Consider the following 14,858-nt stretch of genomic DNA (forward strand, 5'->3'; position numbering starts at 1 on the left):
TAGGTAGGAACTGAATTTCCTTGACATTCTGTATTGTATAAGGACTCGAGTAAATTTTCTACTCACTACAGTACGTCCCCCATTCCCATGGAGATAGATCAGGCAATTTTTTTTCACATGTGCATTTCTTCTGTAAAGCAGGAACATGTATGGTGTCCTTTGTAATAAAATTAAAACTTCTGGAAATGTACTGTTTGGAATTAGCACTTTAAATTCATATCTTTCAGGTTGTTGATTATTTATTGCCCAATTCTAAAACAGTATTATGTTTTGAGCAAGATTGCTAAATGAAATCTACCTAGCTGCTATCCAGTTTATTAAAATAACCAGTAGAGCTTATACATTGTTTTATGGTTGTTTTAAATATAAATATAATTAGCTTTCTTCTTGGTTAGGCAAACCGGACATAAGAAAAAGCTGAATACCTACATTGGCTTCTCAGAAATTTTGGATATGGAGCCTTATGTGGAACACAAAGGTAATATTTTTACCAAGCAGTGATAATTATAATGCTCGGAGAGGAACTTGTGATCTACTTGTGTTGAGTACAGAGTAGCATTTTACTACTAAATTTTATTTGCTAATCTTTGAGAACAAAGGCATTTTAGGTGAGCCGATATGTTCCTTTCATTTTCTGTGAGTGAGTCCATAACAAAGATTAGATGGTTCATGGATATGTATTGGGGTTGGCCAAAATGTTCGTTCACGGAAAAACCCGAACAAACTTTTTGGTCAACCCAGTATATAATTAATGGTATAAAAGAATAAAAAAAGAAAAATACTTCGCTGTTCCTGTACTCAAGGCTTGTTACCTTAGCCTCAATACCATATCTGTAATTCCTCGTAAAATTGAGGGTCTCCAAGCTGCCTCCATTCACGTTTTTAAAAAACATTTTATCAAAAACATTAGATGGCCTAGTTCCAATATTTATGCTGTAATTATATATATGACCACTGATAAGTTGTAGGATGTTAGGACAGTCTCTAATAACTTACTCTTCTTTTTCTTTGGTAGTTTTCATCTTACCAAACAGGATGATTCTTGTTAGAGAAAAGAAACATCTTGCCCTTTGTTTTTCCTGCCCTTACTGGACAGACCATTTTACTTCTCTTTTAAGATTGACCTTAATGTTTGTGAAATGTTTAATACAGAAATTATATCATAAACTCTGTCTCCATAAAAAGGTTCTGGTGGCAGCTTACAAATAGAAGCAAGCCATAAAATAACACCTTCAACAGAAATGATTGGGGAGGTTGGGGGAAGTGATGTGGTAAATATTTAAGCCTTAAAATGTATGGTGCTCTCTAATCAGTACTGGAGTTTAAAATTTACACCTGTGGAGGAAGGAAACTACTGTAGACGTTGCTGCTGGACTTTGTTACTATTATATTTGGCTGAATGAATAAACTTAGCAGTAGTTCACTTTACATAGTAGTTTGCTTCCTGCCTCCTTTGTTTAGGTAATTATTTGAAATTAGAAAAGCCTGGTGGCTTAGTGGTTTCTCGGGGTCAGAAACGTAGGAGATGTAAAAGTATTCCTTTCCTTTTTTTTTTTTGGCGGGGGTGGGGTGGGGGTGCGCTGTGGCTTGCAGGATCTTAGTTCCCCAACCAGGGATTGAACCCCAGGCCACTGCAGGGAAAGCATCCAGTCCTAACCCTGGACCACCAGGGAATTCCCAAATTATTCTTTTCCTTGACTCCAGTGTATGATTTTGAATAGTTCTTATTGTTATTCAATTTATTATATATTTGTCCAATTTATACTGTAAGGAAAACCTTTGACCATAATAGGTCAAAAAAGCTGTATGTATAATTTTAGTATGTTGGATTACTAAGTAATTTTTAATTAGAGAAATAAAAATTCTTATTTTTGAATTGTTAGCTATGACTGGTAAAATTAATCCAGTAGTTTGTAGTTATAGACCTGTTCACACCCTTTTATAATGTTTGTTATACAAATGTATTACCTCATATAGGTAGAATACTAGAAACTAACTTGTTATAATTGCACAGGGTTCATTCTAGATAATTAGGAGAATTCAGAAAGCATAAAGAAGAGTTATAAATAAGAGCCACTTGTAATTCTGTCACCCAGATAACCAGTATTTATATTTTCCTAAATTCTTATTCATGTGTGTCTGCCTACACACACATATCCACATAAAGTGGAAAAGGTAGATCTGAAAGATGATCTATTTTTTAAAGGAGAATTCATTTGCTTCTTTAAATAGTGAACCTGCAGATACACAGAGATATGTAGACAGAGGGATTCTCATACCTTGAACATGTAGCAGCTTACCCTCGAACTCAACTCCTGCCATATTTCTTGGGGATTTTAATATCCCTGTAGACCATTTTAAGAGTCTGAATAAAATTCATAGAATTTTAGAAGAAACCAATTACATTTAAAGATTTTTGTTGATGTGGATCATTTTTGAAGTCTTTATTGAATTTGTTACAATATTGCTTCTGTTTTATGTTTTGGTTCCTTGGCCACGAGGCATGGGGGGTCTTAGCTCCCCACCAAGGATCGAACCCGCACCTGCACCCCCTGCATTGGAAGGCGCAGTCTTAACCATTGGACTGCCAGGAAAGTCCCAGAAACCAATTACATTTAAATGTAGTTACCAAAATACTGAGACAAATTTGTAATACAGTAATATAGGTGCAAACCAAAGAACAGGTTCCATTGGTCAAAACCACTGTAATTCTTAAGTTGATGAGTATAATAAATCAATAAGTATAAAATCAGGTTATCTGCAGCAATGGTAATGTGATAATGAAAACCATGATGTCTATCGGTAATAGACTCACAGTTACTGCTAATACTTCTGTGGGTTATTGTCTTCATTAATAATTTAGGGAATACTACTAAGTACCACTGTTGTAGACAGTCTTCAGCTGACCTCATTAGCAACTTCTCTCCTTCAGTGATTTTGTCTTTCACTCTGCCTCAGTCCTTCTGAGGGTCATAAGCTACCTTGCTCTTCCATAGTTTAAATTTCATACATCCATCCTATTTTTCCTCCTCTTCTTAAAATTATAAAATGTAACACATTCATTGAAGTTAAAATATAAAAATGTATGGCTCAGAGAATTATCACAAAGTGAATATCTTCATGAGTACCACCCAGGTCAAGAAAAAACATTCCCAATACTCCAAAGATTCCTGTGTGCCCCGCCCAGTTGCAATCTCCTTCCTCCTGAAATATAGCCAGTAATCTGACTTATATGGCAATCACTTTTTAATTTTTTTGCTTTAGCGTCTTAGCGTGTAAGCTTGGACCCCTAAACATTATAGTTTAGTTTACCCTTTTGCCTCCTGGGATATAGCCAGGCGAAATCTAACCCATCATTAAATCTTAATATGCCTCCTCTGCTCCTTCATCTGGGCCATTGATCGCTGGAGAATAACACCACAGGTGTGTCTGTCTGTCTTAACCTTTTTATTTTGGAGAATTTCAAATTTATATGAGAAAATCCAATCTGACAGTTTTGATCTTTTAACTGGATCAGCTCATCTATTTACACTCCTCTAATTCAAATTTACATCACTTTTTATAGTTCCCTGTCACTTGCATATATTTTCAAGTTTCTCATTTCTCTAAGTATAGAAAGCCCAGTTTTATAATCCATGACTGACATTGGTGGAATATTATTCAGGTTTATTTTTGCTGTCTGATTTGGTTATTTTAATGTTGCCATGTCTTCCGTACCTAGTTATCTCTGGAAAATTCTCATTTTATTTTTTTGCCGCACTGCATAGCATGTGGGATCTTGTTCCCTCACCAGGGATTGAACCATCACCCCCTGCAGTGGAAGTGCAGAGTCTTAACCACTGGACCGCCAGGGAAGTCCCTGGAAAATTTTTTACGACGATTTACTTAGGGCTGGGATGAAGCCACCTCCTTCAGAGAGACCTCAGGTTTCTTTCTGCCAGGCACCTGGGGTCCCTACTAGTTAGGTATCATCACAGACCAAGTTCGCTGCTTGAGGTTCCCTTGCTCACTCACACTATAAGAACCCGGCCAATTTAACACCATGACATTTCCCCCCATTCTCTTCCTGTTGCTCTGCTCAGGGTTAAGGAGTTTTCTTTAGGTTCCCTGAGGTTGGGGAGTGGAGAGGTTGTTTCTTCCCTGAGGCTGGGAGTGGAGAGGTTGTTTCTCGTTCACTTTTTCCATGAAGTGATTGGGAGAGTGCAGTGTAGTAGAAAGAAGAGTGGGTAGGTGAGTCTAGGTAAGCCCTAAAACATGGAGTGTGGAAGTGCCCACCTGGTGGATACAACCTGGGCTGGGCGGTTTGCTATTACTATTTTGTTCTTTCAGTGATTAACCTGGAAATTATAACATACCTAACTCTTAGAGTTAACAACTTTACCCTCTAAAAACAGTACAAAGACCTCGAACCACTAGGATATCGATATTCTCCTAAGTTGTTTATTGTTTTCATATGTGTTTTAGTTCTACCTTAAAAAAAACTCATAAGGGGAATCCCCTGCCAGGGGCCTGGGTTCTATCCCTAGTTGGGGAAATAAGCTGCTTGGTGTGGCCATAGCTGCCAAACACACACACACACGCACACACGCCCTAAGCTCCTGCAAGCCGCTTGGTGTGGCCATAGCTGCCAAACACACACACACACACACACACACACACACACACACACGCACACACACGCCCTAAGCTCCTGCAAGCCGCTTGGTGTGGCCATAGCTGCCAAACACACACACACACACACACACGCACACACGCCCTAAGCTCCTGCAAGCCGCTTGGTGTGGCCATAGCTGCCAAACACACACACACACACACACACACACACACACACACGCACGCACACACGCCCTAAGCTCCTGCAAGCCGCTTGGTGTGGCCATAGCTGCCAAACACACACACACACGCACGCCCTCATAGGATGCCTTATTATCTGTAGAACTATTGGTGTTAGTTTACCTACTTCCTTTGTTTATCATTCCTGTTAATATTCTAGACCTTCCATCTGGAATCACTTAAAATACCGAATTAAGTTTGTAAAAATGCCTTTAGTAAGGGTCTCTTGGTATCAAGTTATTTTCAGCATACTGTCTGGAAGTATCTTTATTTCTTGTTGTGAAATTTACTCTAAGGATTAACAGTTATTTTTTCTCTTTTCCATTCATTCATCTCTCCTTCTGGAATTACATTAGTCATGTGTTAAGATTTTAACGTTGCCATCCGTGTCTCCTAACTCTTGCTTTTTCCTGCATTCTACATAACTTTTTTCAGGTCTACCTTCTACTTTAATGATTCTCTATTTAGGCAAACCTAATCACTCTGTTAAAACTTGCATAGAGTTTTTTTGGTTTTTTTGTTTGTTTGTTTGTTTTGTTTTGCGGTACGCGGGCCTCTCACTGCTGTGGCCTCTCCCATTGTGGAGCACAGGCTCCAGACGCTCAGGCTCAGCGGCCGTGGCTCACGTGCCCAGCTGCTCAGCGGCATAAGGGACCCTCCCGGACCGGGGCACGAACCCATGTCCCCTGTATCAGCAGGAGGACTCCCAACCACTGCGCCACCAGGGAAGTCCTTGCATAGAGTTTTGACTTTCAGTTATTGTAATTTTCATTTCTAGAAGCTTGATTTGGTTCTGTATCACATCTTACTTTCATTTTTTATAATCTCTTATTCCTTACTTTCAGTTTTTATTCTATCATTTATTTCTTTAAACATAACGTTCTACTTATTTTTACTTTTTCCAGTAACTGAGATGAAAAACTTCATGGGTTTTTTATCTGTTGTTTCCTGCCTCTCAGTTATAGTGACTTGTGTCCTTTGTGTTTTGTGTTGTGTGTGTTTATGTGTATGTTGGACTGAATTCATATTCCTTAGAACTGTCACTCATTCTAGGACCACATCAAACTAAACTCTTGGCTTCAGGTTTCTCTGTCTTCCTAGGTAGTATGAATTCTTGGTTGAAATATATATGAGGGCTAGATTCTTAAAAACTTGCAACAGATATTTGTTTTTTTCCTCACCCCAAGAGTCAAAGTATGAGGCAGATAATTTTTTCCTACTATTTCCTCTGCAGGGTAGTTTCATTTCTCCTTATTTCTTAAACGAATAACCCTAGTTTCATGATGTGAGTCCTCTTCTAGACTCCTTTTAAGGATCTTAGCTTTGATCTCTGGTCCCACAAACCTCTTAAATGTGAAAAAAACAGTTGAAGTTGATAAAGTTTCACCTAATACTCTCAGGAGGAAATTGGTTTCATTTTCCTTAACCTCTCTAGCTTCCTGCCTTCACATAGTATTTGGCTTCTGAGAATTCTTCATTTGTTGCCAGATGATCATTGCATCTTAAAAGATTTTAAAGTATTTTTATCTTAGCATTTTAAATTTATTTTCAGCTGGGGTGGGTTAGATGGGCTTTGCTTCAGGTATTAATCTGCATTACCGTGTCCTCCACTGAGCTAAAAGAATGCAAGACTTTTGTCATTTCAGTCAACTGCTGTATTCTCCATGCCTAAAACAGTGTCTAGGATGTTTATTATTTGTTGAATGAGTGACTGGCTATACCTTTATGACTTCTTGCAGTTTTAAGGAAATTACAGTGATGAAACAAAGATGTGTGCAAAGATTTTTATGACAAAGGTAATTATTTAATGGCCATAAAATGCTACCAGTTTAAATGTCCAGCAGTGAGGGAGTGGTTCAATATAATGTGGTACTTGTATACAGTCACTATAAATAATTTTCAGAAGAATATTTAATGATGTGGAAAGATGTTAATGATATATTTGTTAGAAAAAAAATCTATGTTTCAATATTAATAGTGGTTATGTCGTGTTGTAGGATTGCTGATGAATTTGTTTTCTAATTTTTATTAATAAAATGTGTAGTAGCAGTGATTGCTTTAAGTACAATTTCCTCCCTATAATTGGTTTAAGTTTAGAATGTTTAAAAGATTTTTTTCAGACTTAAAAATATTTTATCTTAAAATGTAAATGTGGGCTTCCCTGGTGGCGCAGTGGTTGAGAATCCGCCTGCTGATGCAGGGGACACGGGTTCGTGCCCTGGTCCGGGAAGATCCCACATGCCGTGGAGCGGCTGGGCCCGTGAGCCATGGCCGCTGAGGCTGTGCTCCGCAACGGGAGAGGCCACAACAGTGAGAGGCCTGCGTACCGCAAAAAAAAAAAAGTAAATGTTCGTTCATTTGCTGATATTTTGATGTATGGATAAAGCCTTCTCTTCTTACATAAATCATATGCATAGTAGATAGGCTGTGTGATATGTAGGTTTTGTTTATTTATTTATTTTAATTACTTTATTTTATTTTTAATTTATTTTTGGTTGCGTTGGGTCCCCGTTGCTGCGTGCAGGCTTTCTCTAGTTGCTGCAAGCGGGGGCTACTCCTCGTTGAGTTGCATAGGCCTCTCATTGCGGTGGCTTCTCTTGTTGAGGAGCACAGGCTCTAGGCGCGTGGGCGTCAGTAGTTGTGGTATGCGACTTCCGTAGTTGTGGTTCGTGGACTCTAGAGAGCAGGCTCAGTAGTTGTGGCGCACAGGCTTCATTGCTCCACAGGATGTGGGGTCTTCCTGCAGCAGGGATCGAACCTGTGTCCCCTGCGTCGGCAGGTGGACTCCAACCACTGCGCCACCAGGGAAGCCCCGGTTTTGTTTATTTAAAGTGGAATAGTTAATAAGTTAAAATACTTATAAAGAAATCTGAGTGCAAAACCCAGTCTAGATTTTTATTATTTCTTTCTCAGTATTTTCTATTTGTCTTGTCTACACCGATTCCCCCACCCCCTTCTTTTGGCCGTGCCACGAGGCTTGTGGGATCTTAGTTCCCTGACGAGGGATCAAACCCACGTCATCAGCATTGAAAGCACCGAGTCCTAACCAGTGGACCACCAGTGAATTCCCTTGTCTACACCTATTTATTTTGAAAGCAGTTTTCCTTAATGACTTATCTCCAATTTTTAAAAAACATTTTTCTTTTTTCTAGAAACAATAGCTTTTTAGTTTTGCACTCAAATCTTATTAGTTTGTGTGTAATTAATTTTTGTGTGTGTGTGTGTGTGTGTGTGTGGTACGCGGGCCTCTCACTGCCGTGGCCTCTCCCGTTGCGGAGCACAGGCTCCGGACGCGCAGGCTCAGCGGCCATGGCTCACGGGCCCAGCCGCTCCGCGGCACGTGGGATCTTCCCGGACCCGGGCATGAACCCGTGTTCCCTGCATCGGCAGGCGGACTCTCAACCACTGTGCCACCAGGGAAGCCCCGTGTGTAATTAATTTTTGTAATAAGTTGGAAAATATGAAAAACTGATTCTTGGTAAGCATATGGCTCAGCCTGTTAATGCTGAAGGGAAAGTATATTACAGAATAGCTTTGTAACCCTGAGTGCCCAGAAGGCTGTAGCTTTCCACCTGTATATTTTGCAGAAGGAATGGAGAGTTGGTACAGTGAGCTGCGTAAAACAATGCCTGCTACATTATTTTATGAGACTAAATTCTTTAAATCTTAGGTGACATATTTTGAACTCTGTCAGATGCATAAAGAATTGTGATCATTACAATTCAGGCTCAGGATATAAGAAGAAATAATGTTATCCAAAATTTCTTTCATTTTTCCCCTTTCTCCTTCCCTAGGTGGGTCCTATGTGTATGAACTCAGTGCAGTCCTCATACACAGAGGAGTGAGTGCTTATTCCGGTCACTACATTGCCCATGTGAAAGATCCACAGTCTGGTGAATGGTATAAGTTTAATGACGAAGACATAGAAAAGATGGAGGGGAAGAAATTACAACTAGGGATTGAGGAAGATCTAGGTAAAACCTTTAAGTTGTGAGTGCCCTTTTAAAATATAATTTTTTTTTTTTTAACCAGAAATGTTTGTGATAAATTATTATGGCCCAAGATTGTTATGGACTATCAAGGCTATTTGCATTTCTTAAACACATGAAATCTCTGAACATCTTTTATAGCAATGCTTGAATTTTTTTTAAAAAAATGATTTTGCTCCAGAGATGGTTTCCATAATGTTGTGTTTTCAGTACAGTTTGAAGGCACAAATTTAATGTTCAATTAACAGGTTAATTGTGGGCAGCTAGGGAAGAGGATGGTGAGTATTAAGCTAAAAATTATGAGTAGTAGATGTGATATAGTAGGATTTGTAGTCCTTTTCTCTGGGTCAGAACATTTATTTTTGGGGAAATAAGTCTAGCAGGGGAACTTTGTTCCCTGAGCAATGTCTACCCCTCCCTGTCAAGTATCTTACTCCATCCCTAGAGTGTGGAGCAGTGCCTCTGGGGAATAAGCTGCTTGCTGTTTTGTAGTAGTAATGAGGTCTGCTGTAAATGATACCTCCTGAAATAGTATTATTCTAGTATGTAGCTCTCATCACCTCGGTTTTCATGGGCTACATACCCATTTATTGTCGAATGGAGTTGGCAGTTCTTCCAATAGAAGCCATCTTGGCTGAGGTTCTTATCACTTTCTTGCCGTGTTTGTCATGTTGGGGTGAGGCCCGGACAATGGGATGCAAAAAGAGGAAAGGATTGGGAATAGGTGTGTGTCTCCCACCCTTCTTAAAGGATCAGTACCACTTTCCCAAGGTGGAGTAGCATGGCAGCTGAGGTTGGCATTCAAGGAAGGCATGGGGAATCTTGCTGCAGATATCCATGTGGTGGCTATATTCTTGTAATTTGAAGAAGTATTTTCTATTTTTTTTATGTATACCATTTTTATTCATCAATTATACCTCAGTAAAGCTTGAAAAGTGAAAGTGGGAGGTGTGCTGGGCTTGCCTGCTCTGAGTAGCACTCAACCCAGGCTCAATGCTAGAAGTATTTTCTAATTTTAAATCACATTTTAGATATGTAGCAATCTTGCTCCCACTTTACCTAAGTAATACTTAGGCTCTTAACATTTGCTTATACTTTTTCTTTTTTAAAAAAATATTAATTTAATTTATTTATTTATGGCTGCGTTGAGTCTTCATTGCTGCATGCGGTCTTTCTCCAGTTGTGGCGAGCAGGGGCTACTCTTCGTTGCGATGTGCGGGATTCTCATTGCGGTGGCTTCTCTTGTTGCGGAGCATGGGCTCTAGGTGCACGGGTTTCAGTAGTTGTGGCTCACGGGCTTAGTTGCTCCACGGCATGTGGGATCTTCCCGGACCAGGGCTCGAACCTGTGACCCCTGCATTGGCAGGCAGATTCTTAACCACTGCGCCACCAGGGAAGCCCTGTATTTTTTCTTATCGTGATATTCTTACTAGGAACAAAATTGACATGTAGCTTTAAATTGTGAATAATTAAAATTCGGCTTTATTTGACTGTTCTTTACTGAGGTTTATTTGATCTGTTTCATTTTAGTGAGAAAATTGTAGGATTCAAAGCATTATTGGGCTTACCTGGTAGCTTAGTGGTTGAGAGTCCACCTGCCGTTGCAAGGGACACGGGTTCGTGCCCCGGTCCGGGAAGATCCCACATGCCGCGGAGCGGCTAGGCCCGTGAGCCATGGCCGCTGAGCCTGCGTGTCCGGAACCTGTGCTCCGCAACGGGAGAGGCCACAACAGTGAGAGGCCCACGTAATGCAAAAAAAAAAAAAAAAAAAAAAAAAGGCATTATTCAGGCTCTCCTGTCTTCTACATATAGGTAGTCCTAAATTTTAAAACAGTTCAATAGAAAGAGACTCTACATGTATGAGGATCCCATTCTAATGTTTTAATGCCTCTCATTATATGCAGCTTACATTGCTCCTTTTATCTATTTTATCAAAAATAGAAAATACTTATTCATTAAATTCCATTAGTCATTCATTACTATATTCTCTTGTGAACTTCTGTGAATCATTTTATATTCCGTCTTATACAAATTAATGAACATCTTAAATCTTAATTTTTTAGTTAGAAATGACCGACATCTTTTCTTTGTATACACGCTCCTGAGATTTTTAATTCCCTATGACTGTGGTCTTTAAACTTATTTGCTCCTGTAGTCCCTATAAGAATATTGAACAACTTTTGTATTTCATTGCACATTTTAAAATCCAACATTTTTCATTGTAAATTTAAGTAGCTTCAAATAATGTAACTTCTGAAAATTATAAATATTGAAACTTAAACTGTAACATTACTGTCTTATCCAAATGAAATTACATAACATATAGATTCCATACATCCACGTCATCCTTTTCAGAGTTACATGAACTGATCTTTTTTTATGACAGGATTTTGTTTTTAATGTTTCCTTTTTCTCCTATACTAGTGTTTCCATTACACTGACCCTATAGAATTTCATTCTAATGGAATATACTAAGTTTTCTATAGCTATAAGCTCTCTAAATAGTTAGAAAGTACTTCTGGATTGAGTGTTCTTTTTTTCTTTTTTTAAAAATAAAACTATATAATTGATCAAACCAATGTAAGTGTGTTAGAAATTTTTAAAAACTGAATACAGCAGAATTTTACTGTAAACATATCTTTTGGTGAGATGACCTTTTTTTGTCACAGGTAAGAGGTTATATCTTTCTTCTGTAAGGTGGGAGACAGATGACTGAAAGGAGAGGTGGAAACCATCAGTGAAACCTGAACAATTTTAGAAAAATACATTGTCAGTTGAGGATCTGGTAATTGATTTCCTCAGAACTGTCCATGACCTCCTACCCATTGGAAGGTTATCCTGGGATAATCAGGCTCAATTTGAAGATCACCTTCATGTGATTGATATATGTGCCATCAAAACCACTAATGTTTTCCACTTGCTTCTGAATTTATAGAGATTAGTGGCTAATCTTAGCATTTTATTTCATTTTTTTCAGGAACATTCCATTTTATTTCTTTGCACAATTAAGTCTGGATTTATTTTTGTAATTTAAGATCAACAGTAAAATAAACTCATAATAGGTTGTGGTTTGTTTTTTTTTCCTGGTTCGGGTTTGTCACTGTGAAAAGTAATACTCTCTTTTCAGCTTTTCAAAATGGAATATGGCAGGCAATGCGGGTTAGTAACTTGTTTAAACATTAAAAAATTTGTCCAGCCTGCTAAATTTGTGTTGCCTTTTAATGTATCTTGAGTTTGTATTTTAGGAATTGTTTTCTATGACCTTCCCGCTTCCCCTCCCCTGCAAAAATAAACTCTAGGCATTCTAATTTAGTCATCTTTTGATTTCTCTTACCTTAGCAGAACCTTCTAAATCCCAGACACGTAAACCCAAGTGTGGCAAAGGAACTCACTGCTCTCGAAATGCGTATATGTTGGTTTATAGACTACAAGCTCAAGAAAAACCCAACACGACCATTCAGGTACCAGGTGAGCAATTTTCCAGGATTACATAAGGCAAATATTTTAGAATACTGTGCTCAAAGGTCAATGATGAGAACGGATTGCTTTTATCTATTATGGTAGGTTAGTTGCATATGGTAAATGGTGAAAGTGTATATAATCACAGATTTGCTTTAAAGTGGTGAGTTTTTATGATAAAGGAGGCTTTAACAGAACTATTCCACTGACCGCCCCTAAAGAAAAGCAAAAGCAATTAAAAAAAATTCCTGTGGATTGTAAAGATGAATTTAAAGAGCAATTTGGTTCTGTTTTGTTCAGTTTGTAAAGCAGTTTTGGGTTTTAGCCAGTTATGAATTTTCTAGATTTAATATAAAAAAGGAAGAGCTGCTGCTTGGCTGAAGGCAGTCATCAGTTGTCATTTTACCTAATACTGTGCTGTCCTCTGTCTGTGGCACCATGTTTTGAATGGTGTTTCTCACCCATTTGATGCTTCCAGTTGGCTGATGGTGTCATGGAGAATCGGGTAGGGGAACCCCCGGTATTATTCCAGGGACTGTCTTCAGTTTTACTTCTGCCTGCTGGTTGTAGGGAGACCCGTAGTAGGAAGTTGCCACCAAAATCTTAGCCAGTATTTGTTGTAATTTACAAATCAGCATGGTTCTTTGTCTTTGAAAAACAGGATAAAGGTTTTTGTGTCTTTCTGTTCTGAATAGCTTTTCTTCAAGAGCTGGTAGATCGGGATAATTCCAAATTTGAGGAGTGGTGTATTGAAATGGCTGAGATGCGTAAGCAAAGTGTGGATAAAGGAAAAGCAAAGCATGAAGAAGTTAAGGAGCTGTACCAAAGGTTACCTGCTGGAGCTGGTCTGTAAGATATTCTGGGACAGCACTGTTGCCATTAAGTGCCTTGTTTCTTTTATGTTCACAAATGTGTATGAACACACTTTCCCCTGCCCTTTCTTATTTATAACCCGTTAATGCCAGCTTATGCATTATACAATTACTGTGTAAACCAACAGTAACTTAATGTGTAGCATTCCGTATAATTTTCATTATCATGTACTTTTTTTTTTTTTTTTTTTTTTTTGGCGGTACGCGGGCCTCTCACTGTTGTGGCCTCTCCCGTTGTGGAGCACAGACTCCGGACGCGCAGGCTCATCAGCGGCCATGGCTCACGGGCCCAGCCGCTCCGCGGCATGTGGGATCCTCCCGGACCGGGACACGAACGCGTGTCCCCTGCATTGGCAGGCAGACTCTCAACCACTGCACCACCAGGGAAGCCCTATCATGTAGCTTTTAAAATGGGAAGCTCTTAATAAATTATGAGGTTTAGGTCAGCACTCTGTATATATAACTCTTGTAGATATTTCTAATTTGTGAGACATTAACTTTTTTTTATTTATTTATTTTTTTGTGGTACGTGGGCCTCTCACCGCTGTGGCCTCTCCCGTTGCGGAGCACAGGCTCCGGACGCGCAGGCTCAGCGGCCGTGGCTCACGGGCCCAGCCGCTCCGCGGCACATGGGATCTTCCCGGATCGGCACGAACCCGTGTCCCCTGCATCGGCAGGCGGACTCTCGACCACTGCGCCACCAGGGAAGCCCTATCATGTAGCTTTTAAAATGGGAAGCTCTTAATAAATTATGAGGTTTAGGTCAGCACTCTGCATATATAACTCTTGTAGATATTTCTAATTTGTGAGACATTAACTTGTTTTTAAAAGAAAAATCTGATTGGGCTACTATGGAAGCAACTCGCCTAGTCTATTTCCTTGTGTACTTTGTGCCCTAACGGTATTAACAGGCATTCTTTCATATGAGTACTATTTTTATGATACTGTTAGATTATTTTGAAATTTAGTATCAAATATTCTAAGGAATATTTGTAGGACACTACAAATAGGAAAGCTTTCTTCTGACCCCTAATTTCTTAAGAATTATCCCACACAGTCCAGCTCATTCCTTTACTGTGTATGTTTATTCAAGTTTATCTAATGCCTCAGAAAGGAAACCTCAACTCCTTAAGGCTGGTATGCCATTTGTAATAATGTTTTCTGTCATTTCATAGGCAATTCCCCATACCCAACTCCTACTTTAAAAAAAGGCAGTTTTACTAATTTTAGAAAATAAATACTCAAGCATAATTGTACTTGTGGTTTTGTCTTTTTGATATCTCAATTTTCCATTACTGGTATTACTTTAAGCAAAAGATGAATATAAATTGCTACATCTGTAAGAATATCTCTCAAAAGTTCTGTCTAAACTATACCTTAATTTGATTCTGACCTTTCTTTGTAACCTGTTACTCTGTTTCAAGGGTTGGGATTATCCTAAAGAATTAGAAGGACCTCAGTTTTATTGGAAACAATTTGGAAATGAACATGTAATTCAAATCTCTAAATTTATTCAAAGGAGTTGGTACCTAGAAATTTGTTTTCTGAACCTTATTCATAGTTTCCTGTATTCACTGGAAAAAAGAAAGCAACTTACTGGGTCTATAAACTAAAATGCTGTTTTGAATCACTCTTTAAAACTGCATGGTCCAATATGTGTCAAGTTTACACTTTGCTCCTCTTGCCTGTTTTCATTCCGTCTATA

At 38.8% G+C, this 14,858-nt stretch overlaps 1 protein-coding gene across 5 annotated transcripts in view; it reads left to right on the forward strand.

Annotated features, from left to right (window-relative positions):
* Positions 1 to 14,858, forward strand: part of USP48 (ubiquitin specific peptidase 48) — a 67,752-nt gene that overhangs the window by 20,047 nt on the left and 32,847 nt on the right. For 3 of the 5 annotated variants that reach the window (XM_067015539.1, XM_067015515.1, XM_059053161.2), the window contains 4 exons: positions 396 to 478; positions 8,628 to 8,807; positions 12,162 to 12,290; positions 12,977 to 13,126. In XM_067015539.1, coding sequence (XP_066871640.1) covers positions 396 to 478; positions 8,628 to 8,807; positions 12,162 to 12,290; positions 12,977 to 13,126 — 542 coding nt within the window. The remainder of the gene's footprint in view (positions 1 to 395; positions 479 to 8,627; positions 8,808 to 12,161; positions 12,291 to 12,976; positions 13,127 to 14,858) is intronic. The other 2 variants (XM_059053170.2, XM_067015529.1) reach the window with 2 other exon arrangements.

This window comes from Kogia breviceps, chromosome 1, assembly GCF_026419965.1.
Source record: "Kogia breviceps isolate mKogBre1 chromosome 1, mKogBre1 haplotype 1, whole genome shotgun sequence".
Lineage (NCBI taxonomy): Eukaryota > Metazoa > Chordata > Mammalia > Artiodactyla > Physeteridae > Kogia > Kogia breviceps.